The 26,477-nt window shown below is 35.6% G+C and overlaps 2 protein-coding genes across 2 annotated transcripts; one reads left to right on the forward strand and one right to left on the reverse strand.

Annotated features, from left to right (window-relative positions):
* Positions 1–87: 87 nt before the first annotated feature.
* On the reverse strand, positions 88–2,918 carry psenen (presenilin enhancer, gamma-secretase subunit). Its single transcript, XM_051100655.1, has 4 exons — positions 2,811–2,918; positions 2,348–2,419; positions 2,151–2,255; positions 88–275 (listed from the first exon to the last, which is right to left on the reverse strand). The coding sequence occupies exons 2-4, from the start codon at positions 2,406–2,408 to the stop codon at positions 136–138; spliced, it is 306 nt and encodes a 101-aa protein (XP_050956612.1). The 5' UTR covers positions 2,409–2,419; positions 2,811–2,918; the 3' UTR covers positions 88–135.
* A 1,315-nt stretch (positions 2,919–4,233) lies between these two features.
* Positions 4,234–26,477, forward strand: kmt2bb (lysine (K)-specific methyltransferase 2Bb). Its single transcript, XM_051100656.1, has 17 exons — positions 4,234–4,625; positions 8,007–8,085; positions 9,163–12,453; positions 13,566–13,765; positions 14,263–14,367; positions 14,641–14,797; positions 14,911–15,121; positions 17,009–17,073; positions 17,167–17,421; positions 18,723–18,829; positions 18,934–19,044; positions 20,966–21,079; positions 21,242–21,388; positions 21,910–22,002; positions 22,242–22,359; positions 22,898–23,011; positions 26,182–26,477. Exons 1-17 carry the CDS (start codon positions 4,317–4,319, stop codon positions 26,475–26,477), a joined length of 5,772 nt encoding a protein of 1,923 aa, XP_050956613.1. The 5' UTR covers positions 4,234–4,316.

A 26,477-nucleotide genomic window follows, 5' to 3' on the forward strand; every position in this document is an offset into this window, starting at 1 on the left:
AGACAGATCCAGTTTATCTTCTATGCGACGACAGTGGTAAAATTAGCCAAGGAGCTTCTTGTCGACGGGAGGAGGAAAAACAGAGAGAATTAAAAAAAAAAAAAAAAAAGAGGTACTGCAAAGAAGCAGAAGTGATCAGGCTGAGCCAAGGGGAATGGTGAAGGAGAGGTAATCTCCCACCTCACCCCACCGTGCCCTGAAATGCTGGAATATGGTGATCCACGTCGTCAAAACGGCCACCCACAGTATGAGCCCCAGAGCTGACTTCTTTACATCTGTGGAGGCCAGCAGAAACAGTATACGTTACATCCTAGACGTCATACACTGAAACTAATATACGTCAGTCATTTCAAGGACAGCACAGTCAACTGTAAACTCTATTAACCCTCTAAAGTCTACAGTGTCATATTTGATAAGCAAATTTCTAAGATGAGAGTATGATTAAAACTTGAAAGCTGAAAAACCTGTTGTATACAGTCTACTACATGTCTACTGTTGTCTGACTGATAGTTTATACTTTTTGTTCTAAAAATGTCTACTGGCAGTTGTGTTTTTTTGTGGAGTAAACTTAAGAATAACATGTATCAAAAGAAATATTTTAAGATGAACACTCCCTGGACTGAAGATTTAAAGTACACACACACACACACACACACATATACATATACATACATACATATATATATATATATATATATATATATGTGTGTGTATGTATGTGTATGTATGTATATGTATATGATATTTTGTATATGATATATGATATTTTTCCTCCTGACTATTATTTACAGGGTTAACTAACTAGAAAGCACAAATACAATATATAATATAAAATACTAAAATTTACATGTGTAATACATTGCAAACCACCCATAGACGGCAACTATTAATCTTAGTTTACATATTAGGAAATATAATTTATATATAATTTATAGTAAAATAATGATACTCATTGTTTGGGCATAAGAAAAAACATTTTAACATTTAAATTTATGCATTTGGCTTAATTATTAATTATTAATTATTAATTAATTATTATTATTAAAACTTACGTATACACTACCAAATGTTTTTGAACAGTAAGATTTTAGTGTTTTTTTAAGAACTCTCTTCTGCTCACCAAGCCTGCATTTATTTGATTTAAAATACAGCAAAAGCAGTAATATTGTGAAATATTTTCACTATTCAAAATAACTGCTTTGTATTTGAATATATTTTAATATGTAATTTATTCCTGTGATCAACGCTACATTTTCAGCATCATTACTCCAGTCTTCAGTGTCACATGATCCTTCAGAAATCTAATTATGCTGATTTGCTGTTAAAGAAACATTTACTATTATTATTATCAATATTTAAAACAGTTGAGTACATTATTATTGCTTTTACGTAGCAAGAATGCTTTAAATTGATCAAAAGTGATGATAAAAGACATTTATAATGTTACAAAATATTTCTATTTCAGATAAATGATAAATGTTGTTCTTCTGAACTTTCCATTTATCAAAGAAACCTGTAAAAATTCCACCCAGCTGTTTTCAACATAATAATAATAATAATAAATGTTTTTTTGAGCAGCAAATCAGAATATTAGAATGATTTCTGACAGATCATATGACTGGAGTAACGATGCCAAAAATTCAGCTTTTTTGCTGTACTTTGGATCAAATAAATGCAGGCTTGGAGAGCAGAAGAGACTTCTTCTTCAAAAAAAAAAAACAATAAAAATCTTACTGTTCAAAAGCTTTTGACTGGTAGTGTAGCAATGCATTTAATACAGCTGACTGATGAACACAAGCAACTCCTTAAAAGTATGAGCCTTGCATATAAACACACTTTAGTTTACACAAACGCGGTTCAAGAATTCTAGCGAGGGAACAGCTTCTATCGGCCTGTCGGAGCCGTTACGTAAGTATCCTCCGAGTGCTTGTGCACATTAAATGGCAATGAAAATCCCTCCAGACTTTATTACCTGAATATTGACGTACACTGACTCTGAATTAGAATTTAGTCTGTGTAGGCAGATTCTTTTAACATTTTAAACCAGATTGTGGGAAGAGTTGTAAGGAACAATATCACCCACAACAATGTGGTACAACACAAGTCTTGTGAAACAGTGAGTCATCATATGTATCCAGTCAGATACTCACAAGACTTGATTTGTGGTTGCTCTGTGTATGCAGGTTTTAAAAAGGCTTCTTTGAAAAACCACAACACGTTTACAAGCCAGAGAAAGGGTAGGAAGGCGAAACCACCTGAGGAACAAATCAGCAAAATGAAAACAACAACAAATGTACAGAAAACACAATGCATCGTTGTATCATAATATCCCATTGTCACAACATACCTAAATAGTATCTTCTACACAGGCTTAGCTTTTCCTCATTTGGAATCCGTTCCAGGTTCATAATGGAGTTTCCTATAAAAAAAAAAAACAAAAAAAAAAACACAGGTATCCAACTGAACTGACCGATACACTGCAACACTGCTGCCATCTGCCTACGCAAAACAGTACTGTCATAATACAATGATTCACATGATTGCTACAGGGAAATTGGGATTAATGTAAAACATCATGCATTTAAACCGACATCACAGCTTTGTCACATAATCAAGGCAGAAATAAAATTAAGTCAATGACTGGAAAACAGTCTAAATGATCAGAGAAATAAGATGAAAATTCATCTAATCTACACCTTAGTCAAAACAGCATTACTGGACTGCGAGCGAACAATAATTGGTCGCTTACGGCAAACCGTCTGCTTTAAAACCTTACATTTTCGTTTGTTTTAGTAAAGGAGGGTGGATACCTTATTAGTCGAGCTCAAACGAGAAAACGGAGGGTTTAACACAACAAAGGCGAGGAGGAAACAACTTTTATGGTTCCGCTTCCTGATGAAAACTATGACGTGACGTCACTCCACGGCGGTGCATGATGGGTAATGGAGTTTTCAGGGACAGACGTTAAGAGCGTGAGACTGGTAGATATCATGGGTTGGGTTACATTTTACTCCAAATTCGAAGTAAAATAAAATGAAATGGAAACAAATAAATAAAATAAGTAAATAAAATAATTAAAGAAAATGATAAATAAAATAAAAATAACGACGTAAATAAAAAATACATAAAAAATAAAATAAATAAAATAAACAATATAAATTAAAATAATAATGTAAAATAAATAAACAAATAAATAAGTAAATAAAATAAAAAATAAGAATACATAAAATAAACAATAACGATTAAAATAATAAAATAAAGTAAAACAATAAAATAAATAAATAAACATAATACAATTAATAAGTAAATAAATAAATAAAGTCACATTTTGCTTATATGCCACAGTGACTATTGAGGGGTCATTAAGATTTGCTATTATTTCATTACAGTTCACCACAAATGATCTTTACTGTAATGCATTCATATGTTTCATTTTTATTGCCTTTATTATAACAACCCAATCATTTTTAAATCAGCATAAAATAAAGTGATAAATAGTAGTGGTAGTAACATTAATAATATAGTAGTATAGTAGTAGTAATAATAATATAATAACAAATGCTATATTTAAATAGTATTTAAATGTTTAAGATTAAATATGACTTATTTTTGCATTACAATAATGCACGTGTACATGAACAACATGTTTAATGAAATGAAAATATGTGAAATCCATAAAAAATAATATTTTGCTAAATGTTAAAAGATTACATTTACATGAAGCGAACAGGATTCTGGTACAATATACAGATATAAGCATGAAGGCTGACTTTTTATAATCGCTATTTTCACTATTTTTAATAAATTAATTAAATTATTCTGACATCAAATTAAATTATGACATCACAGAACAATCGACACAAATAATTTTTCCCCACAAGTTCACAGTTTTATTTGATTTAAATAATTATTATTATTTATAAAATAATCTGTATTTTTATAATAAGATTCTGTTGTTTAAATCTATATATAGTCATAATAAATCATTCTAAAAATGACATCATAAAAATATTATTTATAAAATAATCTAAATATATTTATAATAAGATTATGTCGTTTAAATCTATATACAGTCATTATGTAGAATATAACATAACATAATTATGATATTATCAGCCATGCTTTGGTAAAATAAAACACTGATGTAGTGTTTATTCAATCTTTGTCTTGACGGCTTTAACCAGAAGTTGTAGAAGCTTACTTCTTTCCCAGCCTACACGTCCCATAGTGCACCGGGCGTCCACCCCCCCTCCCTATCAGCGCTTTCCCTCTTCTCGCAGCCTGAGTTTCTGTCTATCGGTGTTGTTGTTGATGCGATGATGGCGGCAGCGGGATGCGGATCAGCAACCGCGGCTGCCGTTGTGGGCGCAGGCGGCGTGGGCGCGGCGCGGGGTCGCTTCCCCGGCCGGCCTTGGTCGTCGCGAAGCCGTTTGCGTTCGGAGAAGCGATGGCAGCTCGGCCGCTCTGGGACAGATCTAGACGAGATCTCCTCCAACGGAGGCCCGAGGCCCACCTGCCTGGTGCTCGCGCTGAACGAGGACCAGTCTCACTTGCGCCTTCTCGGGCTTGAGGCGAGCTACAAGAGCCTAGGAGAGGCTGGATACAGCTCGAGTGGAAGCGAAGAGGTGAGTGCATGGGCCGAGCTGTCGTTTTTCACAGCAGTACTCAAATGCACCAGTGTGCGCTTGTTTTACGTGACCGTGTTACATAGGAAGGAGTAAGAATACAAGTAGCGCGATCGCAGTGTTTGCCGTATAGCGTTACATTAAAACACGGAGGGGGAGGGGGGGGGCTGTTACTGTAGCATTGTAGCATACAGCAGAATCAGGGTCAGAGATCATGCAGTTTGAGTTTTTTTAAATTCGTACAATTCTAAGTTGCACGTAAACGCCACTGTATGCGTTATGTGATTCTTTTTGGACATGCATATTGTTTTTATTTCTATGCATGCACCAGTTGCAACACCCAGTTTGCTGGACTTGATTCTTGTGACAGATTGCTGATAAGAGCATTCAGTACTGGATCACCTGCAGTGAAGAACAATGATATTAGTTGGATGCTTAGAGAGAATAGGCTTGAGACAATGAATATGTATATGTAAACAGTGACTTTATCAATGCAAAGCTGACACCAAGTTTTACTGTGTGCTGCTCAGGTTTTATCTTAACACGTCAGCCTAAATTTAGTAAAGTTATCTTATTTCTTATTTAATTTGCATCATCTTTTTTCGTGATGATGGATATTAGCCTGTCTCTAGTCAGTGCTTCTAAATTCCCTTGTGGTGTTAATGCATATTTTTATTGCAAAAAACTGGAATTGAAAGCTAGCATGCCGTATTCCATTTGTCTCACTATATATTTAGATTTTAGTAGGTATAGTAGGCATAGTATTTAATTAAATCAATTTCCTGGTTATTCATTAGTCTAGTTACCTTCATAACCATCATAAACTGCTTTGAAGGTCTACAAATATTCATGATGACATCATCATCCTGTTCGGATGTGAACGTTATCATGTATATTTTGGTAGGTTTGTCAGTAAGCGACGGTCTTAAATGCTCAGTCCTGTTACTATGGCTTTGTGCAGTAAACGACTGGTAATCAAAAACTGGATTGTTGTAGCAATATATTTTTTTTTTGTAGCATCACGACCATAGCACAACTAAAAAACAACAAATTTGTTGAACCTGTTACATTTGTAAAGGCCTAGCTGTATTATATCAACATGTGTGACCCTGCACCACAAAACAAGTCATAAGGGTCCATTTTTTTAAAATTTAGACGTCATCTGAAAGCTGAATACATAAATAAGTTTTCCATTGATGCATGGTTTGTTAGGATAGGACAATATTTGGCTGAGATACAACAATTTGAAAATCTAAAATCTGATGGTGAAAAAAAAAAAAATCAAAATATTGAGAAAATCGCCTTTAAAGTTGTCCAAATGAAGTTCTTAACAATGCATATTACTAATCAGAAATTAGGTTTTGATATATTTACGGTAGGAAATTTACGAAACATCTCCATGGAACTTTACTTAACATCTTAATGATTTTTTGCATCAAAGAAAAAAATCAATAATTTTGACCCATACAGTGTATTTTTGGCAATTGCTATAAATATACCTGTGCTACTTTTTTTTAAGACTGGTTTTGTGGTCAAGGGTCACATATAGGCCTATTGAATATTTAGATTTAAGTGTGAGAATGTTAAAAGTTAGTGTAAACTAGTAATAGTGTGACATTTGATATAGTTTGATGATGTCAGTGTTATGTACAGCAATTAATTGCCTGGAAATACTAAGGAATTTCCACACCAGTCATGGAAATGTGTGCTTTTTATATTTTCGCTTGGCTTTAAAGTATTTCATGAGCTTCATGAGTTATCTGTATGAAACTGTTATTAAAATTCTCTATTCGGAAATCATGAACAACTAAAAAAAGTCATTGGTCAAAAGGTGTGGGAACCCTGTAGGTCTTCGCTTTCATGCTGTTGCACTTGTTTCTCCTATACGTCATGTATCATTGGCATGGAAATGTGCTATGGTTACTTTGTGTTGTGTTCTCTGAGCAGAAACATGCAACTGAAAATGAAAAAAAACAATTTAATGATCAAGGTCAAAGTTTTGTGGACTTTGATGGCTTGAAGACATGCTTTGACGCTTGCCTCATATAAAAATAGATACGGGCCATCGTCTGTGTATTAGCTTCTGTGAAGTTTACAGTTTCGGTTAACAACTTCTGTAAACTCGATTTGTACAGAGGTTTACGAGGTCGTGCTCTAGCAACATGCTGTTTGTTTTAAATTTGACAATTTAAACTTATTTAAAAAAAATTAATAATATTTCTAAAAGTTTTTAAAATAACAGATAATATATGAGTGAGCTGTACTTTACCTGAGGGCTTTTTCATAATACTAAATAATTAATCAGTTTTTTTCAAGTTCACTAGGGTGGTTAACAGCAGAGTTGTTCCAGTTGTGTTGTTTCACACAAATGAATAGTTGAGTTGTTTCAGTTCAGTTCTTTCTTTCTCTTTGAGCATGAACAGTGTTCTGTGAAGTGTGAAACAAAAGTAAGGGAGCTATGTCTTCTACAATTTGCTGTTTTACCACTTGTCTACCAATTGTAAGGCCTAATTTACTTCCGAAGTCCTTGTCAATACAGAAATGGCATTACTTTGTTGTAGTGTTCTGTTATATTCAGTACATTGTTAACAAGATGAATTTAAAACAAGATGTTCACTTATCCTGCACCTCTTTGAATGAACAATAACATCTTCTTTATAAATGTGCAGTGGTCTCTTGAAACATGTACTGCTTGTTTTTAAAGGTTCAGCAACATTTTTGGAGAAATATGCAAATTTATTCATTTGAATGTCTTGTTTTTTCTCCCCCCCTTTTTTTTTTTAAACTGACATTAACTGACTTTTTAAATTTATTTTAAAGCAGTAATGTATTGTGAAATATGATTACAGTTTATGATAACGGTTTTTAATACATTTTTAAAATATAATTTATTGCAGTGATGCAAAGCTGAACTTTCAGCGTCATTGCCCCAGTCTTTAGTTTCACGTGATCCTTCAAAAATTAATCTAACATGCTGATTTGCTGCTTAAGAAAAATTTCTTATTATTATCATCAGAGTTGTGCTCCTTTTATTAATGTATTAATTAAAATGATTCCCCCCCAGCATTTATTAAAGAATAGAAAGTTTAAAAGAACAGCATTTATTTTAAATCTGTCTTTAATGTCACTTTTGATCAATTTAGTGCATCCTTGCTGAATAGAAATATTAGAAGTATTAAAAACAAAATCTTGCTGACCTCAAACTTTTGAACTGTAGTGTATGTATATGTAATGTGTACATTATTATAGTATGTAGTGATGTAAATGTTATCATGCGTGGAGTATTGCAAAGACAACAAACAAAATCTAATGTACACTTGAAACAGGTTACACATGTTAAATTGAAATGTGTTAAAGCTTGCTTCTGTTTTTCACTTTCAGGGAGCTGAATTCAAAGGCTTTGAAGTTCAAGATGAAAATAGCAGCGCTCCAGTTCGCGCTGGACGAAATGCATGTAAACGTAAGTATGCTTGCTTAAGATGCAAATTATTCTGTGAATCTCCAAAAGTCTTGTTTAATTGTTGTTTGTATAGCTTTTTATTTTTAAAGGAGAAGTCCACTTCCAAAACAAAAATTGACAGATGTAATGTACTCACCCCCTTGTCATCCAAGATGAGTCTTTCTTTCTTCAGCCGTGATCTTTCAGGATTTTTCTCCATATAATGGACTGCCATAGTGCCCCAATTTTGAACTTCCAAAATGCAGTTTAAATGCGGCTTCAAATGATCCCAAATGCGGTTGTAAACAATCCCAACTGAGGAAGAAGGGTCTTATCTAGCAGAACGATCGGTTATTTTAATTTAAAAAATACAATTTAAAAACTTTTTAATCTCAAACGCTCGTCTCTTCCTGAATTTTGAGTATTCTGGTTTAAGACAGTTAGGGTATGTCAAAAAACATATTTCAATTTCAAAAATCATTTCAAAATCATTCTACGTCGCTGCAGAAGTACCGACCCAGTCTTTGCAAGGTGAACGTGCGAAGGAGATCAAACACCCTTAACAAAAAGGGTAAAACAGTGATATAGGACAATTTTGAAGTTGAGGGAGAACATGAGATGGGAGTTTTTCGACAAACCCTAACTTTCATGAACCATAAAAAAACAGTTCAGGCAGAGCGAGACAAGACGAGCGTTTGACATTGAACTACATTTTGAAAGTTCAAACTCGGGGCACCATATCAGTCCATTATATGGAGAAAAATCCTGAAATGTTTTCCTCAGAAAACATAATTGCGGCTGAAGAAAGAAAGACATGAAAATCTTGGATGACAAGGGGTGAGTACATTATCTGTCGGTTTTTGTTCTGGAAGTGGACTTCTCCTTTAAATCATCCCATACAATTTATATATTAAAAAAAGTAATTTTAAGTAATTTCTCATCTTGTACAGCAGAATGTCACTTAAAGAACTCCAGAATTAACAGTGTTGGCGTAGCTAATTTTAAAAGATACTTGATGTCAGTGTTTGAAACACTTGATTATATTTAACCATAGTGGAATGAATATAATTTATTGAAATGGAACTTGTCCTATTTCAGGTGATCGTGTTTCGGCAAAGTCGTCGAAGAGGATACGTCAAAGGCGGTCTCTTCCGGTGTCCCCTTTAGTGGAAAGCACAGGTTCACAAGATCCTCAAAATGATTCAGGTTCTGTTCAGCAACTCCACAGTCAAGAGTCTCTAAAGGACACATCAGTAGATGACGGTGGTGGTGGTGGTGATGGAGGACCGGAGAAGCGCACCAGGAGTAAAAGAGGGTCAACAAAACAGGAGACCCAGTCAACACCAAGAATCACAATTAAATTGGTGGCTAAAAAGAAAGTGGTTACAGTTCCATCGGTTCAACGTAAATCTGGTAAGAAACAAAAGGAAATCAAATCTGAAGTTACAGAAAGTCAATGTGCCCAAATCTCAAGTGCTCATGTGAAATTAAAGACAAGCGTACCAGCCAGTGAATCTAGTGCTGGTGAGGCAAAGCAGGAGATTTGTACTAGAAGGCGAGGAAGATCTGCTGACAAGAAATCAGAACCCACTCCACAAAAAAATCCTGAAAATGAGGCCAATGACCAAAAACTGAAGCTGAGGAAATCAACTCGGAGGTCTCAAAATCCACTGCCCAGTGAAAGTACAGAGACAAAACCTGATGAAAAGTCAGCACAAGAAGGATCAGAAGTAAATAAGCTTGTGATTAGGAGGCAACACAGAAGGTCCTCAAATGTTCCACAGAATTCTGGTGATCAGAGTTTAGCAGAGGCGCTGTTGGAAGTCTCTACAATTGATGAATCCAAGCCACCTTCAAAGAAGAAAAAGGATAAAAAGAAAAAGAAGAAGAAAAACCGCAAAGAATCCGAAAGGAAACAGGAGCCTCATTCACCATCATCAAAAGATCTTGGTCCTTCAGCTGATGATCCTCAAAAGCTTGCTTTCGACAATGACTTTGTCGGAATACCAGGTCTGAGACTGACCAGGATACGAAACCCCAAAGCCCGGTCTCGCAAGAAACGCTGCAAGTTTGTGTGGACTCTCACTCTGGTGAAAAGCAAAAGCAAAGATTCCCAAATCCAAGAAAATCCAATTAAAACCCAAGAAAGCAAAAGCAATGATTCTGAGGTCCAAGGTGATCTCAGCAAAACCCAAGAAATCGAAAGCCAAGAATCTCAAGTCCAAAGCGAAGTAGAAGAAAACCCCAGCGCAGAAGCAGAACTTCCTGCTAAATGTGATGAGGAAGTAGATGTTTCTGCAGAAGCAGAATCCATATCCCCTCCTTCCAACATTTTGGAAACTGACTCCTCACAGGAGTCTCAAAACGTAGAGAACACTGCCAGTGCTGTAATTCCAGAAATCCCAGAGAACCCCGTAGCCATTGGGAAGGTTGAGGAGACTCCAGAAAAGGAAAATGAGGAGGTTCTTGAAAGCCCAGAAATTGAAACAGAAGCACATCCAGAAGAGGCCACTCAGACGGACCCTGAAGATCCGATCAGTAAAGATACTGTTCCACCACTTCAAATCAAAGTTGTCTCCTCACCAGGAAAAAACAACAGTCTAAAGCAGTCCTTCTTAGTTCAGCAAGTCACAACTTCACCTGAAATACAAGAACCCACAAAAGTTGAAGACCATGAACATGTAGAGAAGATTGAGAACGTGTTGGAAATGACTGCTACCACTCCCATCCCCAAAGTAAGAAAAAGACTTCGTCAAAACACTGCTCGGAAGAAGCGTGGAAAACATAAACACTGGACAATTTATAGGCGAAAATGTAGATTGAATGCGTCTCAAGAAAACCCAGCTTCTGAAACTGCAACTGAAACCGAATCTCAGGTGGAAGAATTGCCAGTATCATCAACAGAAGTGCCAGAACCTGTAGAATCCAAACCAAAAAGGCATTCAAGTGAAGTTACGCATAAAAAAGGTAAAAGGTCCGTTCCACCAACTACAGAACCATTACCTGAAGCAGCTGAACCTCAGGTCATCGAACAAACTGTTGAATCGCCTCCAACCAACCCATTTCTTGAGACAGAACCCGAGCCGGAAATAAAACTTGAGATGCCATCAATCGAAACTGAAGAGGTCTTAGTATTAGAGCCTTCCGTTAAAGATCATCCACAGGTACTTCGTCCTTCTCGCAGACGAATAAGGCAAGTCAAGCGAAGACGAAAGTCTTTGATTGGACGGCGAATTAAAAACTCAAAATTGCAAAAGAAGGAGTTGGTTGAGGTTAGTGAAGATTGCCCACCCTTGACCAGCTCTGAAGTAGAAGAACCTAAACTAGTTGGTATATTCTCAACAAAGTACAAGAGGAAAAGAATTTCAAGTCTTCAGTCATTAGAGGGTAGACGGAAAAAAGCCAAGCTGTTATCGAAGCAGCTGGAGAACGCCAGTGGAGAACAACTTTCCGATCAGGGAGAAAAGGATACTGTGATTGTGAAAACGGACCAAGATCAAGATATCCAACACAGCAAAACAAAGTTCATGAAAACCATCAGACATTTCATAATGCCAGTCGTGAGCGCCCGATCCTCTCGGGTTATCAAAACGCCAAAGAGGTTCATGGATGATCTTGGTATGTCAGAACTTCCTCGCAAGAACTCCCAAAAGAAGCTTGGTCTGCAACCAAAATCAAAGAAACGTGATTCTAGTGAAAAAGGTGAACCTGGATCCTTTCAGTCTCAGGATGAAGATAATAATCTGAGTGAAGCTGATCTTGATTTGTCTTCCACTTGGGAATCAAAACCTAAATCACCTGAAGATGAAGCTGAGATCTTCAGTGAGGAGAAGCAGCCTGGGAAAAGACGATCGCTACTTAGAGATCCCGGTTTCAAATGGGGAGTGCTGGAGCCTGCCGCTGAGGACGTGTATACCTTTGATGAAGATCTTGACAAGGAGTTGGAGACCTTGCTATCCGCCAAAGATTTTCCTATGGACCCGTTTCTCGATCCTGTCCAAAAGAAGAAAAAGTCCACAAAATTCAAAGCGCAATCATCGAAATTTAGGTTATACAAAAAACTTAAACTCAAACAGAGTCTCGCAAGGCGCAAAAAGACCCCAAAGGACAAAATGGGTAAAGTTGTATCGTCCCCTGCCAAGACACAGAAGAAGGAGATGGAAGAAGGGGCCAGTCTCATAAAGTCTCTGAGAGATATGAAGAAGGAAAAAGCAAAACTCAAGATTGAGGATCTCAACACCCCTGGGGTTGTTCGCAAAGTCTCCATCTGTGTCCGAGCTCTGAGTGCCAAGTTACTGGCTCAACACCAGGCAAAAGACATCCAAGAGGATGACCTGCCAGATGAGTTCTCCATTCATACAGACATCTCGCTTCCCAATAAATGCAAAGGTAGGTTTTATTTCTGTAAACCTCTTATTAAAAATGAACACTAACTGCTTTGAGGTAAACATGAAATCATTTGTAATCAATGTTCCTAAACCGAGAAGGAACAAAGTCTTCGAAATTGTCTATCTAAATTTGTCCTGCCATTTCATAAAGATGTGCCCGAATACCGTGTTCGGAAAGGAAATGACGTGCACTACGGAACCCCTAAAGCAAAAAAATATATAATGGGACGAAAAAATATATTTCAATGCCATCTATCGCAATTAAATTGTTGGGTTATTATAATGTATATAAATTGTGGGCATTCAACTATTACAGAAGGTTCAAACACTGAAGGTTCAAACACTTCAGAAGGAAACAATGAATTAACTTTTTTTTAATTTTAATTTAAATTTTAAGATCTGGGTAAGTTTAACTTATTTTGTCTTCTGGGAAACATGTAAGTATCTTCTGTAGCTGCTGAAGGGCAGTAATAAATTTAAAAATATATATAATAAGAAAAATGTACATGCATTCATTCTTTTCAAAAGTTTTCACCCCCGGCTCTTAATGCATCACGTTTTCTTCATCAGTGAGTGTTTGAACCTTCTGTAATAGTTGCATATTAGTGCCTCAGTTGTCCTAAGGGTGGGTTGGGTAGTTGTACTGTATATAAACTGTGGGCATCAGGGAACCGCTAATAATATGCAGGGCATTGAAATCAATTTTGAAAGCACAATCGCTATTTACTTTTACTTTCGAGAACAATCACTTGTATTCTGTGTATACTATTGAGCAGCGGTACTTACAAGATTAGAAGGTCATCAGCAGTGCTAAAGAACAGCAAATAATTCGCCGTCATCCTATCACTAATTTCTCCTTACTCTGTTTATTGTGGTAAGTAAAAAATTATATGTACTGTAATGTCACAGGCTACTGTTAGCAAGAGGTTAACCATGTCTCTTTGGTGGCTCCGTAGAACACGTTATTCATTTTCCATGCCTTTCCAGATACAGATTTGTGATTTGATTGGCACATCCCTACCATTTCATTTAGAATTCAAGGTTTGTTAAGTACTGCTTAACTCGTTGACAGTCTGTTGGTTTTAACGTCCAATGATGTTTTTACTTTCTCAGACTTTGATGAGATGCATCTTAAAGAATCAGAAGCACCGGTTTCTGAGAACACTCAGAAAAATGCCGTTGACGTTGAGGAGAAAACCGCCACCCAGCGCCCTCGGCTTACAGGAGCCAACAAGCGGATGTTCAACCTCCTCAAGAAAGCCAAGGTTCAGCTCATCAAAATAGACCAGCAGAAACAGCTGAAATCATCTGGGGTAAGTCCATTTTTATCCAAACTAACACTTTTTCCAAATACTATGTGTCCATGGGTAAAGTGGACAAAGGTGTCCTATGTTTCATTAGCCTACGTTGATGCATTGCAAGGATACATTAAATTGATCAAAAGTGACATTAAATACATTTATGAAGTTACGAAAGTTTGCTGTTTTATGTCAGGGTTTCCATAGAAGTATTAAGCAGCAAATCAGCATATTAGAATGATTTCTGAAGGATCATGTGACACTAAAGACTGAAGTAATGTTGCTGAAACCTTAGCTTTGCCATCACAGATATAATTGCCATTTAAAAAAAATAAAATGGAATGACAAATTCAAATTGCAGTAATATTTTACATTATTTACTGTAAATAAATTGCAAATATCGAATTTTGAAGTAGTGTTCACTTCAAGCAGCTTGAAGATGTTTTTGGACATATTTATAATTCATGTTATTAATATTATTTGAATCTGTTTTTACTTTTTGTTTCTGGTAGCTCTTGCCGGAGGGTAGAATCACTGCAACAAAGAGACAGAGGCGAAAACCGAAAGAACGGCTTGAAAATGCCTGTCCCAACAAGACTGAAGCTTCTCCAGAGCAGGTAGTATGTTGTTTGTTTTTTTTTTTTTTTGTAATATAAAACAAGAACAGAATTAGACAGTAATCTTAAGTGATCCTAATAGGATCAGATAAGAATCCCACTGAATAAAACATTTTTTTTCTTCTTTCAGCAATGCTGTACATGTTCTTTTAAGATATACCTAGGTCATTAGGTGAATACTTGACTTAATGCCGGTCAAAGCAGTATGATACCAGAAGAGATTTTGTTCAGTGCTGTTGTTTTTATACTTCTCTTTATAAATCACCCCATAAGGAACCTGCCAGAGGAGGGCCTCGCATTAAGCATGTATGCAGAGCTGCAGCTGTGGTTTTGGGTCAGCCTCGTGCCATGGTCCCCGACGACATCCCCCGACTCAGTGCCCTACCTCTTCACGAGAGATCGGATATATCCCCTTCACCCGCAGAAAAAGGTACCAGCACTTACTCCTCAAATTGCAAAGATTACCAATAAACCTAAGAAGGATCTGATAATAGACCTAGATCCAATGTGTCTGTGTTTTGATATTTTCTGTCTCTTTTGCAGGAGTCGAGTCTCACTCGGATCCAGAAAGCCCTGTGTTACAAGAACACAGGACACCCAAGTTTCGCCGTGGTAAGGCTCATTTGTTTGGGAACCGGTCCAGGCGGTGTGGGGAGTGTAAAGGTTGTCTACATGAGGAGGACTGTGGCAGGTGCATAAACTGCTTGGACAAACCCAAGTTTGGTGGCCCAAACACAAAACGGCAGTGCTGCGTGTAAGTGTGCTAGTATTTTATTGCTATGATTGTTTATTTATTATGTCTGTAAATTACTCCTGTAGTTATTGGGAAGAAAACACCTCTCATAAAATCACGTTGTAAAATCACATTTTACACTGAAGTAGGAATCCTAACATTTTATACCGATTAATTCATTATTTGTAAAATATTACAGTTTGTAGTTTGCTCAACAACTAGTGTTATTTATAAACTATTAACTATTTATAAACTATAATAATAATTTGGCTCATTTATTTTAATTTTAGTTTAGCTTTTAGTAATTTTTTTGTTTACTTTTGAAATTATCATTTGTTTTTTAATATTGCTGTTTAGATTTGACATTTCAGTTTTAGTAATTTTGTTATTTAAACATTTACAGTTGAAGGCAAAAGCTTAAATACACCTTGCAGAATCTGCAAAATGTTCATTATTTTACTAAAATAAGAGGGGTCATACAAAATGCATGGTATTTAGTCATTTAGTACTGACCTGGTTAAAATATTTCACACAAAAGACGTTTACATATAGTCCACAAGAGAAAATAATAGTTGACCATAAAAATGACCCTGTTCAAAAGTTTACATACACTTGATTCTTAATATTGTGTTGTAACCTGGATGATACACAGCTGTGTTGTTTTTTTTTGTTGTTGTTGTTGTTTTTTTGTTTACTGATAGTTGTTCACGAGTCCCTTGTTTGTCCAGTTAAACTGCCCGCTGTTCTTCAGAAAAATCGTTCAGGTCCCACAAATTCTTTTGTTTTTCAGCATTTTTGTGTATTTGAACCCTTTCCAGCAGTGACTGTATGATTTTTGACTTGCATTTTTTACACTGAGGGCAACTGAGGAACTCATATGAAACTATTACAGAAGGTTCAGACGCTCACTGATGCTTTGGAAGGAAACACGATGCATTAAGAGTCGGGTGAATTTGAAGATCAGGGTAAATTTAACTTATTTTGTGTTCTGGGAAACATGTTACAGTCTTCTTTAGCTTTTGAAGGGCAATACTAAATGAAAGAAAAAAGGTATTTAGGAAAAAGATATTTAGGCAAAATAAGAAAAAAGTTTACACCCCCCCGACCCTTAATGCATCGTGTTTCCTTCTGAAGCATCAGTGAGTGTTTGAACCTTCTGTAATAGTTGCATATGAGTCCCTCAGTTGTCCTCAGTGTGAAAAAATGCAACTCAAAATCATACAGTCATTGCTGGAAGGGGTTCAAATACACAAAATGCTGAAAAATCAAAGAATTTGTGGGACCTGAAGGATTTTTCTAAAGAACAGCAGGCAACTGTTTAGGACAAACAAGGGACTCATGAAAAACTAACTAACTAAATACTAAAACCAAAAATCACTAAAATCGTATCACTAAACCAAAAAAAATACAGATGTGGATCATTCAGGTAACAACATAGTATTATGAATCAAGTGTATGCAAACTTTTGAACAGGGTAATTTTTATAAATTCAACTATTATTTTCTCTTGTAAGAACTATATGTAAACGTCATTTATGTGAAATACCTTATTCAGGTCAGTACTAAACAAAAAAATAACATGCATTTTTTTATGATCCCTTTTATTGGTAAAATAATCAACATTTTGCAGATTCTGCAAGGTGTATGTAAACTTTTGACTTCAACTGTATTTCTAAAGTGCTTAGTTGCCAAGGCAACTGTTTGTCAATTTCCTTTAATAGTTTGTCCATTTATGTCAATAAAATACATGTTTGTTCTTGTTTTTAATGTCTGTCCCTGAAAAGTTTAATTTAAAGTTGTGCAACAGTTTTGTTGCTTTTGTCAGACTCAAGGCCCTTATATTATTTAAACGTAGATCAGTACAATCCTGTCCAAAATAAATAGATTTTTCTTCCTTTCTTTCTAAAAGATACAAGAGATGCGATCAGGTGGAGGAAAGGAAGGCCTTGAGGCTAAGTGTCAAGCTCCAAAAAGGTAAGGACATGTTTTGGAGTGAATGCCAGCATTCAAAATAAGTGGCACTGTTTATTCTCTGTGCATCAGCTAAAAGCGCGTCTCCGTTTTCAGGAAACGTGAAGAAGCGGCGTCCGTCGATCAGTGGAGGTCACTCAAGTAATGAGGAAGGTGAGGGCGCCGATGGAATCGGGCGACCGTTTCCAGGCTCTTTGAGTGACAGTCCATCTGTGCGGAAACAACCACGCCGGCACGTTAAACCACGTTCTTACTGCGACCTGTTGGATTACGACTCCGACTTTGACTGGATAGGAGGATCTAATTCAACCTCTCCAGCCCGCAGAAGAACTCCTGGCCTCCGCAACTCAGGTTAGAGCATAGTATGGCTACTTATTTCCACCAGAGAATTAAAAAAAAAAAGCAGTTCTGAATTTTTTTTAATTGTGAGTTTATATCTCACAATTTAGACTTTTTCTCACAGTTCTGAGATTTAAATTTGCAGCTTTGAAAAGTGAACTTGCAGTTGTGAGGAAAAACAGTCATAATCAAAAGGAAACAATTAGATTTTTATTACCTTTTCCAATTCTGACTTTTTTTCAAATTTTTTACTTATGAGTTTATATCTTACAAGTCTGACTTTTTTTCATAATTTTGAGCTTATTTTTTACAATTTTTTTTTTCTGAATAGTGAGATATAAATTAGTTTTGAGCTATAAACTTGCAATTGCATGGAAAAAAATGTCAGAACTGAGATTTAAAAAAAATAATAATTTTCACTTTTTTTGCAATTCTCACAATTCAGACCTTTTTCTCACAAATCTGAGGGAAAAATGTGAATTACAAGATATATATTTGCAGTTCTAAAAAGTTAACTTGCAGTTGTGAGAAAAAAAGTCAGAATTGAGAGAAAAATGAAATTTATTTTGCTCACGGAAACAAGCTTGTCACAATTCTGACTTTGTTTTAATCACCCAATTCTAATCTTTTTCTCAGAATTACAAGTTTATATCTCAATATTCAGATGACTTCTCATAATTTTGAGCTTATATTTCAAAATTGTAATTTTTCTGAATACCGATATATAAATTAGTTTTGAGTTGTGAACTTGCAAATGCGAGAAAAAAATGTCAGAAATAAGATTTTAAAAATTGCAGCCAGCATATGCTGGCAGGTATGTTTTGATGCTGGTTTAAGCTGGTCCTGGAATTCAGATCTTTTTTTTTTTTTTTTAGAATTCTGTGGGGGAAAAATGTTCTAAAAAAATGTTCTAAAAAGTTAACTTGCAGTTGTGAGAAAAAATATCATAGTCAAAGTGAATTTTTTTTTTTATTATTATTCCTTGTCAGAAGCAGTTCTGACATTTTTTTTTTTTTTTTTTTTTTTTTTTATCTTACAGTTCTGACATTTTGTAGTTTATTTCTTAATTATGAAATTATGTTTTTCAATTTCTCAGAATTGCAAGGAAAAAAGTCAAAATTATGAGATTGAAAGTCAGAATTTCCTTTTTTTTTTTTTCTTTTTATTCTGTGGTGGAAACAAGCTCCCATGCCACAGTGATTGGAAGCCTAAAACTTTATTCAAAACTGGTTACCAAAATCTTGTTTCACAAATAATTTACTTCTGTCATAGCTCTCAAAATCACATTTCCATTTGTATTAAATGCACCACAGATTTTGTGTCATTTGACGACTTCATTGGCGATGCTTTTGACGAGGGAGTCCGGCATCGCAGATCTAGCTTTCACAAGGTTCCACCCATCAAACGGAAAGTTGAGAAGGTATTCACATTGTTGATATCTGTTGATTCTCTCAAAACTGTCCTCATTCAGCCAAAATGTCATCGAAGTAGTGAAAGCAACTTCCATTGTTCCTTTGTTTGTAGAGCCCTCAGGAACAGACGCCGCCCAGCGTCTTGGCAGCCCTTGCCAATGGTTTTGCAGAGAGAGAACAGGAGCCCGCAGAACCCACACACAAGATCCGTGTCGATTTTAAGGTAAATGTCTATATTCCTTTACAAAACTGAGCATGCAAGTCAAGTGATTCTACAAATGTTTTCATGTTGAGGGACTGGCTGATTTTTTTTTCATCTGAAATCTATACAGATTTTCAGCACTGCAGTGGTTTGCCACATGATGGCAGCACTTGATTCTGTTATGGGATGATCAGGGCTACTCAGCAGAGTAGTCTTAATACATTAAGATATTTTAAATGTTTTTGAAATAAGTCTATTGTGCTTACCAAGGTTGCATTTTTTTGTATCAGAAATAGAGTAAAATATTGTCAAGTATTATAATTTAAAATCCCCGTTTTCTATTTTAATATATTTTAAAGCAATTAATTTCTGTGACTCAAAGCTGAATTTTTAGCCATGTTCATTGCCACATGACCCTTCAGAAATCATTCTTATTGAAATATTTCTTCTTATTATCAATGTTGAAATTTGTTGTGCTGCTTAATGTTTTGTGAAAATTGTGATAACTTTTTCAGTATTTTTCAATGAATAAAGAAAGCACAGCATTTAGTTGAAATCTAAAACTTTTGTAACATTGTAAATATTAATGTAAAGTATTAATTTCTAAAAAAATAAAATAAAATAAAATAAATTGTGATTTGTAGGAAGTCTGATTTCTGTACACTGGAGTTGCACAATGTGCTTGCATTTGATAAGTGATCTACAGTGCATATTGGGTTGAATGTGTTCTGTATTTATTTAAAAAATCATAACACAGATTTACATCCCAGGATTAAATTTGATTTTGAATCCAATTTGTTCTGTGTGCTCAGACTTTTGGACCCATTGCATACACTACCAGTCAAAAGTTTTTGAACAGCAAAATTTTTAATGTTTTTTTTAAGTCTCCTCTGCTTACCAAGCCTGCATTTATAATAAGAAATATTTTTACTATTTGAAATAACTGTTATCAATTTGAATATAAATATATTTCCTGTGATTTCAAAGCTGTATTTTTAGCATTATTACTCCATGGTTCTTCAGAAATCAATCTAATACTCTGAAAACATTTATTAATAATAATAATAATAATAATAATATTGCTTAGTGGAATCTTTCAGGTTTCTTTGGTGAATAGAAAGTTCAGAAAAACAGTATTTATCTGAAATAGAAGTATTTTTTAACATTCAATTTAAAGCATCCTTGCTAAATAAAAGTACTATTTTTTATAATTTCTAAAAAGGGGAAAAAAAAAGAAAAAAAAAAAAACAATTATACTGACTCCAAACTTTTGAATGGTACAGTGTATAATGTTACAAAAGCTTTTAATTTCTTCATCAAAGAATCCTGAAAAAAAAGTACTCAACTGTTGTAAATACTGATGATGATGATAATAATAATAATAGTAGTAATAATAATAATAATAATAATAATAAAAGTTTTTTTTAACAGCAAATCAGCATATTAGAATGATTTCTAAAGGATCATGTGACACTGAAGACTAGAGTAATGATGCAAAAAATGTAGCTTTGATCACAGGAATAAATTACATTTTAAGATATATTCAAATAGAAAGAATAGAAAAACAGTTAAAAAAAAAAAAGTAAAAATGTAGCTGCTTTTGCTGTATTTTGGATCAAATAAATGCAGGCTTGGTAAACAAAAGAGTCTTCTTTAAAAAAAAAAAAAAAAAAATCTTACTGTTAAAACTTTTGACTGGTAGTGTATTTTTCTTAAAAAAAAAAAAAAAAAATTAAAAAAAATAAAAATTAACCAAAAACCCCCCCAAGAAGCTCATTTGTGTTAATGTTCAGATTTTTAGTTGTGTTTTGCATTGAATCTTGCATGGCTTTTTTTCAATCATTACCATGTCCTATTTTAATTCAGAGTTATTTGTGGTCCTTTATTTTGAAGTGAAAGCATACAGCTAATATGTTCCTTACTCCTCTCTGTCTTTCCACAGGAGGACTGTAGTGTGCAGAGCGTGTGGACGACAGGAGGCCTGAGCATCCTGACTTCTGTACCCCTCGTGCCCCAGTATGTCTGTCTGCTGTGTGCCAGTAAAGGCCAACATGAGGTACATCCAGACTTCTCTTCATTACAGTTTTAGGCCACAGAAGTTTAAATTAAACTTTTTTTTTTTTTAGAATTGATTATAATAATGGGGAAGTTTCACTGGTATTGTGAAAACTTAAAAATATACATCTTTTTGTCATCATGTCAACCTTGTGTTTTGCAGATGCTGTATTGTCAAGTCTGCTGTGAGCCTTTCCATCGCTTCTGCTTGGATCCTTCAGAGCGCCCACTGGAAGAGAACAAGGAGAACTGGTGCTGTCGTCGCTGCAAGTTCTGCCGAGTTTGTGGACTCAAGAATAAAGAATCCAAGGTAGTTTGCAAGACTTTAAAATGTGATTTTTAACACTTAACCCTAATCTGAATGTATTTGCCTAAGAATAAGAGGCTGAGATTGTCTTAACTGAAGTTCCTCAAGAATGCAAAGCAGGAAACTGAACATTTGGTGACATAAAATGCCATTTAAAAGTTTGTGGTTGGAAAAACTTTTTTTTTTTTTTTTAAGTGTAATTTATTCATGTGGATGCAAAGGCGATCAGAAGCAGTTAAAAACAGTTGTGCTGCCTAATGTTTTTGTGGAAACTGTGGTACTTTTTCGGCTGTCAAATGGAAAGTTTGAAAGAACTGCATTGATTTGATATAGAAATTTTTTGTGACCTTATAGATGTCTTTACTGACACTTTTGGTCATTTTAATGTGCTGAATTGAAAAAAATCTTGCTGACTTGTGGAATACAAACATTACACTTAAACCTACATTGATGACAAGAAGAAAATAAAATAAACAGATGTTCTTTCACAGCTTTTTTATTTTTTGTGCTTGATCTCTGTGCAGCCCCTGCTGGAGTGTGAAAGGTGTCAAAATTGTTATCATCCTGCCTGTCTGGGTCCAAACTACCCCAAACCCAACAAACGTAAAAAGCCTTGGGTAAGTTGACCACAGTGGAACTTTCCTAAATGTGCAAGACATAAAAAGAAGTTTCAGTATGCTTTGCTGTCTCAGCTGCCACGATATTGCTTAAAAAAAAAATGTTGACACGAAAAAAAAAAGAAGTGCAATACAAGGGGAACATCTTTTAGGATTTGGCAAAAACAGGACAATAAAGTTGCAGTTCTTGTTTGTATTGTGCATCCAGCTAAGCCACAAATGAAAATTCATTTTTCCAGGTCTGTATGACATGCATTCGATGCAAGAGTTGTGGTGTGACACCAGGAAAGAGCTGGGACACTGAGTGGAATCATGACAAGGGTCTGTGTCCTGACTGCACTAGGCTGTTTGATCAAGGTGAGACTGTCTGACAGTTAGATTTTTTTTTTATGGATCTATAATAAATTATGTTAATAAAAATGCATTTCCAGGTCTTCCAGCATTCTTCATGCATGTTAGATAAAGACAAAGTTACATAAAAAAGTACTTTCATCACCCATCCAGTCAGATTAGCTCAAGTTTAGGACCTTTAATGAAAACCCAACTAATAATGTGCTGTTCAGATTATTTATTTTTTTCTTTCTATTTTCGAGTTGGGATAAGAAAATGACTTTAGTTGGCATTTGCCTGCGCTTTTGCAGCTGTTTCAACAGCTGGATCCGTGTGTCATTAGTTCATGTGTCATTAGTACTTTCCTGTACACATGCTAGTACAAAATGTTAAAAGGTTCTGCTGTGGGTGTGTGTATATGCACACTGATCTTTCAGTGAATACCTTTTCTGTGTAAAACACCATGTCAGCCAAACACGCCTGCACAGTCGATAACTTTGTGTGTGTGTGTGTGTGTGTGTGTGTGTGTGTGTGTGTGTGTGTGTGTGTGTGTGTGTGTGTGTAGGTAACTACTGCACCATGTGCTTCAAGTGTTATGAAGATAATGACTATGATAGCCAGATGATGCAGTGCTCCACATGTAACCACTGGGTCCATGCTAAATGTGAAGGCCTGACAGGTGAGTGACAGAATGTGATGGCCAGATAGATTTTATTTATTTATTAGTTTTTAAACATTTTATTTCATTATCTTTTATCTTATTTTATCAGTCAATTACAATAATGCATTTTAACATTCCATTTACATTTTGGCTTTTTACTTTTTAGCTTTCATTTCAGTGAAACTTTAAAACAAATTCCTGAAAAGGAAATCACATACCATTGGTTTTGTAAATAAATATTTTATGTTCATTTAATGTGACTATTAAAGGGATAGTTTACCCAAAAATGAAAATTAGATTATTACCTCACCCTCCATGCATCCTTGGTGTATATGACTTTCTTCTTTCAGAGGATTGCAGTCGGAGTTATATTAAAAATTATCCTGGCTCTCCTGTCATGGCAATTGGTGGGTGTTTCTCTTCAGCAGTCCAAAACAACTCCAATAAAGTGCATCCATCCATAATAAAAAGACACCGGGGTAAATAAAGCCTCCTGTAGTGAATCGATGCATTTTTGTAAGAAAAATATCCGTATTTAAAACATAATAATCACTTTTTTCTAGCTTGCGCCAACTGGTTGTGCACGGAAGCAGCTCTGTATGATGTCGACGTTGCACATGCGTCTGTGAGTCTCGTGAAAACAAACGTTTGTTTACAGGAGCAAAGGATGCAAATTTTCCTTACTTTAAGAAAGGAAAAACATTGAAATCCTCCGACATTTTTCTTTACAAATCCTCATTTTGGTTTTCCTACGGCACGTTCGCGTTTGTCACTTCTCACCGGCACAATCGCAACACCGACATCTTACATCATCCACCTGAAGCTGCTTCTGTGTCCAACCAGTTGGCGCAAGCTAGATTAAAGTGATTATTACGTTTTAAATATGGAAAATTTTCTTACAAAAACGCATAGGTACAGGAGGCCTTTATTCACCCCCCGTAGCTGTGTGAGGCACTATTTATTACGGATGGATGCACTTTATTGGACTTGTTTCGGACTGTTAAAGAGAAACACTCGCCCACTGCCATGATAGAGCTTGGGAGAGCCAGGACAATTTTTAACATAACTCAGATAGCATTCTTCTGAAAGAAGGAAGTCATTCCTTTGTATCCACAGAGAAACCATAAATTAACAAACAACTTTTTCCTTCCACTGTTTTAGTGTTTATTATATATAGAGATGCACTGATAGCAATTTTCTCGACCGACTTTGATTTTCTATTTTTCGTAAGTGTGACCTGCAAATTCCGATTTTCTTTCTTAAAATTAAAGTTGACAATGGAAGAAATTATTTCAAACTCCATATTTGCACTGCAGGAAACAGAGAAGCTGCATCCTGTAGTTGCAGTAGATTTACACTATTTGTTTCATGAAGCTGAGGGGCCATAAATGCATTTACATCACAAAATTGCAAATACATAATTAATGTTAAATCATTAAAGGAGAAATTCACTTCCAGAACAAAAATGGACAGATAATGTACTCACCCGCTTGTCATCCAAGATGTTCATGTCTTTTTTTGCTTCAGCCGTAAAGAAATAGTTTTTTGAGTTAAACATTTCAGCATTTTTCTCCATATAATGAACTGGTATGGTGCCCCGATTTTGAACTTCCAAACTGCAGTTTAAATGCGACTTCAAAAGATCCCAAATGCGGTTGTAAACGATCCCAGCCGAGGAAGAAGTGTCTTGTCTAGCGAAACGATCGGTTATTTTCATTAAAAAATACAAATTAAATACTTTTTCATCTCAAATGCTCATCTCGTCTTGCCTGAACTTTTGTATATTCTGGCTCAAGCCAGTTAGGGTATGTTGAAAAACAAGCGTATTTTCTCCCTCAACTTCAGAAATCATGTCAAATCGCCCTACATCGCTGCAGAAGTACCGACTCAGTCTTTGCAAAATAAACATGCAAAGAAGATCAAACACCCTCAACAAAAAGGTAAAACAGTTATATAAGCCGATTTTGAAGTTGAGGGAGAACATGAGATGAGAATTTTTCAACATACTCTGTCATGAACCGAAAAAAAATTGTCAATTTTTGTTCTGGAAGTGGACTTCTTTAATGTTTGAAATAAGTTTTTTGAACATAGAAGAAATGTTGGGAAAAATGCAATGATACTTTTAATTATGAAACCAAACCACCAGTAGGTGGTGGCAAATTAGTGAATCGTAGCCATTCATTCAACCGATTCATTCAAACAGCTGATGCATTCAGAAATGAAGAAAGTGACTGTCTTTATGAATAAAGTCACTGAATCATTAACGTACTCAGTTTGTTAAAAAAAATGTGGATTCATTCAGTAATGTGTGTTGCTCAAAGACACAACAGATCTGCTGTGGCTTTGAATGTGGGCTGTTTTTGTTGGTGAAATTGAGCAAAAAACTGTCAATATTGTTTCTAAAATGTAAGAAACTTAATTTTAACCTCTTGTTTATTAAACTACTATTCTGTAAAATCACTGCCACAATCGTGCTGATATTCGAGATCTTGTTCATCTTTGTTGTTTGATGTTGCATACCTAAATCAAATATTGTAAATATCTAAATATCAGTACGCATCTATAACTTTCTGTGAGTTCTGTGTTGCTCATTTGTTTTGATATCTGCACAAATCTCTCACACATACTCACAAGCCTCATCTGGCAGTCGGTCCGGTCTGGGCTGGTCATGTGTAAAACCGTCAGATTATGGTCTCTGGATAGTCGATCAGTGAATCCCTGATTATTTGTTATTCTGTGTTCCCAGTAGGGCTGCACGATAAATCGCATGTGATTGTGAGGCGCGCTTCAGTGATTTACGGCTCTGTGTATTAATTGCCGCTCCAGCTGAACGCACGTCATGGAGCTTTACTACTAATCAAAGAACCGGCTTCATTGACTAAGCGCGCCTCACAATGGCATGCGATTTATCGTGCAGCCCTAGTTCCCAGGCTTAACATTTTGCATTCCTCTTATTTCCCAGTACTTAAAAGACAAATAAACCGATTTTCCCGACCTAGAAAGCCCTTCCCATCTTGTTTGTTTAATTATTCACTCTGTGGAGATGTGTCATAGGTGACTCTTTGTCAATATACCATAGAAGCAGTTGAGAAATAATGTATTTTTTTAACTGTTAACATGCTGAATCATCAGTGGAAAATCTACTCTTGCGTCTGCAGCTGACTCTTTTATTTTGTGTTTCCTCACAGATGACTTGTATGAAATCTTGTCGAGTTTGCCTGAGAGTGTGGTGTACTCCTGTCAGCCGTGCTTACAAGAGCAGCCCGATGGAGAGGACGTTAATGGAGCGGGGTGGAGGGAACTACTCGACCAGGAGCTAAAGTCTGGCTTAGAGAGGGTGCTGTCTTGCCTGCTGAGCTCCAGCCTCACTAAGCATCTGGTCACCTGTAAGAAGGTGGGCGTCCAAACTCTCCTAAACATAGTATGCTGTACTTTTAAAGTTGCAGCAGGCCATTGTGTGTTTAAGAAGTCGTCAAGAGTCTAG

This window comes from Labeo rohita, unplaced genomic scaffold (genome assembly GCF_022985175.1).
Source record: "Labeo rohita strain BAU-BD-2019 unplaced genomic scaffold, IGBB_LRoh.1.0 scaffold_1064, whole genome shotgun sequence".
NCBI lineage: Eukaryota > Metazoa > Chordata > Actinopteri > Cypriniformes > Cyprinidae > Labeo > Labeo rohita.